The following is a 4,728-nucleotide window of genomic DNA, read 5'->3' as shown; positions in this document are numbered from 1 at the left end:
CTCCTCCTCTCTCCCCCTCTCTCTGTAAGCTCTGAAAACAGTGGATCAGCCCAGTTTCTTTTCAACTCCAGTATTTCACACTACCACTCAGCAGACAAGCATATACAAGTACAAGAAACAAATGGCCATACATACGCAGAGCCAATCTACAGCATCAACCCCATCCCAACAATGTTTGAATAAACATCTATCCGAGCATGTGCTAGTGTTCTGTGATTTGTGTGCCCTTGTCAGGGGTTTATAATTACCGGTAGTTGCCTTTCTTGCTAAGCTGTTCTTTGAAGTGTCCCAGGGTGAGGCAGTGGGTCTTCATCATGCTGCGATAAGGAATCTCCTCTCCGCAGAAGAAGTAGGTGACCACTAGCTCCTTAGACCTGAAATTGTACAAATGAAAACAGGGTTTTAAACAGCTGCACTTGTACAAGAAGGAGTCAGATTGGTAAATGTAGATAAACAATCTTTGGAGAATAATTAATTAAGGATGCCAACAAACAGCTGGCTCACCCAAGGGTCAACCAATTAAAACTAAAAGATCCTCACAGTCAGGTGGCTGTAGCTTAACATCAAACACCCAACCCATTCAACAACAAATGTAGCAAGGGGGCCAATAAATTTGAGTTACCAGGGGCTACTCATTGCATCTTTGTTGAGTTCCAGTGGTGTGTATGTGTGTGTGTGTGTGTGTGTGTGTGTGTGTGTGTTGGGAAACGGGTGGGTAGTTAGGATTCTGTATTAAAGCATGTTTAATCTTAAATGATTAAAAAGCGAAAGAAGAGGAGTTCAAAGACATAGCTATGCTGACTCACAACATCTCTCTTTGAAGGGAGGAGTGAGAAAGTATGTGAGGAAGAGGGTGGGAGAGAGGGAACGCTTTCACAAAAAGAAAGTGTCTAAGTGTATGAGAAATGAAATCTGGAAAACTAGAATGCAATTGACAAAGAATTTATATTATACAAATATAGGATTGCGCCATAGATTCAAAAGGAGCGCAGTAAAAGAAGATCGCCGTACTCGTCTGTTTGGAGTCCAAGGCTGGCTCCAGTGGGGAAGGCAGCTGCTGGATGGCTCCTGTCTCTCTGAAGGCTGCTGGCTGCTGCTGAATGCCTGTTACAATCACAGAGATCGATGAAAAATCAATAAACACATCAATATGAAGGGAAACCAATGGACACTATGTACAGTGTGGTCTGTGGAATGTGGAAGATGGGCAATATGTTGACAGTTTTAGTTTTATGTGTAAAGCTAATTGTGTGTTTTGAGTGTGTCCACGTTTGCCTACTTTTGTTTTGGTGGCTTGGAGACCTCTTCTAGTCTGCGGCAGGCCTCTTCTAGCTGTGCCAAGGTGTTAGGCGGGGGCAGGGGTGGCATGGCCGGGTCCTGGATGAACGGGTGACCTGGGTGGTGGCCACGGAGGTGAGCCCCACTGCCGATGCCACCTCCACCCCAGGTGGAGTGAGTCCGACCGGGCAGAGTTTTGGAGTCAAGCGGGCTGGACTTCTTTAGGCCTTGAGTGCTGGTAGGTATAAAAATGGCCAATATATTACACCAGTTAAGAACTCGAGACTCTAGTGGTGTTTGGTAAAAATGATTATGTGGCCATTCCCGACCAACACTCACCTGTGTGGCTTGTGCTTGCCCTGCCTCTCACTCTCTAGGATCCACTGCCAAACATTCTGAGAGCGGTCCGTAGCGTCTAAGGGGAGGCGTGGGGAAGACACACCCTCATCGATGGCCTTAACTGGCCGTCTGGACAAAGTGCTGCAGCGACTGGAGGAAGAAGGAGAGGCAAGTTAGGACCAGAGAGTAAAATTGAAAAAATCTGAGGTACTAAGGGCTAATTTACGATGTTCTAGCACAGATCAGAAGTTACACTCACGCAGGGGTGAAGTCGGAATAATTGGCGCCCCCTGGAGGGCAGAGGCACTGCACGCGCTGAGCCGCCTCGGCCTCAATCTGCTCCTTGGTCTTGGGCCCAGCGTGGTGATGGTGAATGTAGTGGTGGTGGATGTGCTTTGTGGACGGCCTGCCTGTCATCAGAACCTTGGCGGCCCCGGGATATGCACCAAAGAAGGGCCCGTGGCCAGAGGACAGCATAGCATCGGTCCGATCTGGGGAGCGGGAGCGCGGGGAGTGCCGAACCACACCTGGTGACTGGCATCCAGGTGTCTTCAGGACACGGGATAGGTGGTCGTCCAGGATAGCCTGGGGGTCTTCCTCGCATTGGCTGCCAGACGGGAGCAGAGGTTGATGGAGGGAGATGCTGCTGGTCAGGTCACTGCTCTCCTCCCTTTCCTCCTCCTAAACAGGCAAAGAAAAGTACAAAAAAGTTAAGGCAATTGACAAAACACTTAAAACACAGTCACATGTGGGAAAGGCAGCAAGTGGAAGAATTATGTCTCAACTTACACCAACTTCTATCTACCGCACTCTAAAGTCAGTGAGAGCAAACGCCTGGATAACTTGATTTGAGTTTCCTTTTTGCCGCACAGTTATCTTCGCTAACAGGCTTCGGGTGCGCTTCATCTATAATGCAGAGTGTGCCTGTGCTTCACAAAGAGACTAGCACTACACATACTCAGCAAACGTGCCACTGGAGAGTTACTAAGTGCCAACTATTTGAAGGAGCTTCAAGTGTGTCTAGAAACATAAGTATGAAAGTTCCTCCAGATGAAGTAGTTGAGAACAGAGAGTATAAGGGAAGAAGTAGCTAAACCAAGACAGACTTTCAAATCCCTTGGTCTTGTCCCTGTTCTTCGACATGCTAAAATGGGCACAAAGGCTTTTGTTGCACAATATGGAACCATTGTCCCGAGTTAACTTGGATACAAGTTAGAAATTTCTAAGTTTTCTAAGTGGCAGCCACGCTTTATGTTGGTGGAGGTGTCCGACTGTTGAGAACATCCGTACCTCCTGGATCTGCTGCAGCCTCTCCTCTAATGAGCTCATGGTGTCCTGCTCTCGCTTCAGCTTCTCCAGCCGGGATATGAGCTGGGCAGCAAAGGCTGAGGGCTCAACAGGGGTCATTTCCTTAGGCAGCCGATGTGTCCTCTGCAGGGTAAACAACACAATGGGAAGGACACATTAGTGTGTGTGTTTGTGTGAGTGTAACTGTGTAGCGTTTTTGACAGATGCAATATGTTGCAGTAATCCACTGTCCTATCTTGTTCCAAAAAGCCTGCTACTATTCCAAAAGGCCTAATCCAGTTGCCCTTGCCCTCAAGCTAACCTGAACCTTCTCCACGGCCCGTCCCTCCCCAGATCTTCTCATGCCCAGTGCCCTTGGCAGTGCCAGGCTGCTGGGTGAGGGGGAGAAAAGGGGGTAGCGATGGCGGGGTAGCAGTTGGTCTCGCTCGGAGGGGAGGCCCCCTGCTTGCACCCTCTGTAGCCCTACCAAGCCATCAGCTAGGCAGCCTCTGAAGTCAGCACACTTCAAAGGGCCCTTGTCAAACATCAAACGCACACTAGGGGTGGGAGGGACACGCAGCTTTAAATCTCCGAATAAAAGCCAGATATCGACAGAGAAGAGAGAGTGAGGAGAGTAGAGGGGAAGAAAAAAGGGAGAGGGGGACAAAATTAACAGCATGAAAAAAGAGGAAGGGGATTGAGATGTGCGTTAGTGAAGTGGCAATGGTGGCAGACAGAGAGAGAGAAAGAGAAAGAGAGAGAGAGAGAGCGAGACAAAGAAGAAGGGAAAAGAGGGAGGGAGAGGATAGAGGAGTCAAATACTGGGAAGATCTGAGGGAAGTAGTAATTTATTTTCCGGCTGCATGCAGGGCAGCTCAGAGGTACTCTAGTCACATTATCCTCCTTTTTCTTTAACTATATGCACCGGCTTCTCTCTCTCCCCTTTATTATTATTATTATTTTTTTTTTTTACTTTTTTTGTTATTTGGCACACTGGCTTTCTTGATTTTGACTCTTTTTTTGTTGTTCCTCTCATCTCTTTGTAGACACGATGAAGGGAAGAAGAAGAAAGGCAAGCAGAGCTGCTGGCAAAGGAGCGCCAGCCCTGCACGGGGCCCCCGCTGCCTGGGGCTGGTGCATCATGGGAGACAGAGCCATCTCCAAATCAGGAGGGAGACATTAAAGGAGTGCAAGTGGGAAAGGAAAAGAGAGAGAGAGAGAGAGAGATGGAGAGAGATAGAGAGAAAAGAGAGCGGAAAAGAGAAAAAAGGGCAGAACAGACAACACTTTCAATTGCATGCACACACCACACAACTCTTCCACATACACATACTTGTGTTTGGATATGAAGACAAAAGAATTTCACATTTCTTTTCTTGCCTCAAACAGACCTGCCTCCCAACCTGGTGTTAATCTGTTCTAACCCAGTTCCCTATTATATGTTCCCACAACAACTCCAGCAGGCCAACAAAATCTTGAATTCAAAGCACATATAGCATATGACCTAAATACTAATGGGACCAGATATCAGGGTGGGAGTGGAATTGAATAGTGATGTAACTCCTATGCATCTGCTGGGATGTAAACTTTAGTTTTGGGAATCATTTGGCAAGCCAACATTGTTGAATTCCATCCTCACGATTAACACCGTTGCAATATCTATTACCTTTGCTATAACCACAGCCATCAATGATGAATAAAACACATGAAGCTAAGACCCTTTGTGACGTGCTACAGTTACTGAGACGGAATACAAAGATGGCAACACAAGTTTATATTTACAGCCCGACAGAAGCTATTGGGAAAAGGGGTAAATGGGGGGGG

General features: G+C 47.4%; 1 protein-coding gene across 4 annotated transcripts in view; it reads right to left on the bottom strand.

Annotated features, from left to right (window-relative positions):
* Positions 1-4,728, bottom strand: part of LOC116702032 (axin-2) — a 16,831-nt gene that overhangs the window by 3,717 nt on the left and 8,386 nt on the right. For all 4 annotated transcript variants that reach the window (XM_032536100.1, XM_032536096.1, XM_032536114.1 and 1 more), the window contains 6 exons: positions 2,908-3,048; positions 1,877-2,298; positions 1,618-1,767; positions 1,280-1,513; positions 1,012-1,104; positions 249-374 (listed from right to left, as the gene is read on the bottom strand). In XM_032536100.1, the coding sequence (XP_032391991.1) occupies positions 249-374; positions 1,012-1,104; positions 1,280-1,513; positions 1,618-1,767; positions 1,877-2,298; positions 2,908-3,048 (1,166 nt within the window). The remainder of the gene's footprint in view (positions 1-248; positions 375-1,011; positions 1,105-1,279; positions 1,514-1,617; positions 1,768-1,876; positions 2,299-2,907; positions 3,049-4,728) is intronic.

This window comes from Etheostoma spectabile, chromosome 2 (genome assembly GCF_008692095.1).
Source record: "Etheostoma spectabile isolate EspeVRDwgs_2016 chromosome 2, UIUC_Espe_1.0, whole genome shotgun sequence".
Taxonomy (NCBI): domain Eukaryota; kingdom Metazoa; phylum Chordata; class Actinopteri; order Perciformes; family Percidae; genus Etheostoma; species Etheostoma spectabile.
Note: the sequence above shows the minus strand (reverse complement) of the source record. Positions and strands in the feature narration are given on the sequence as shown.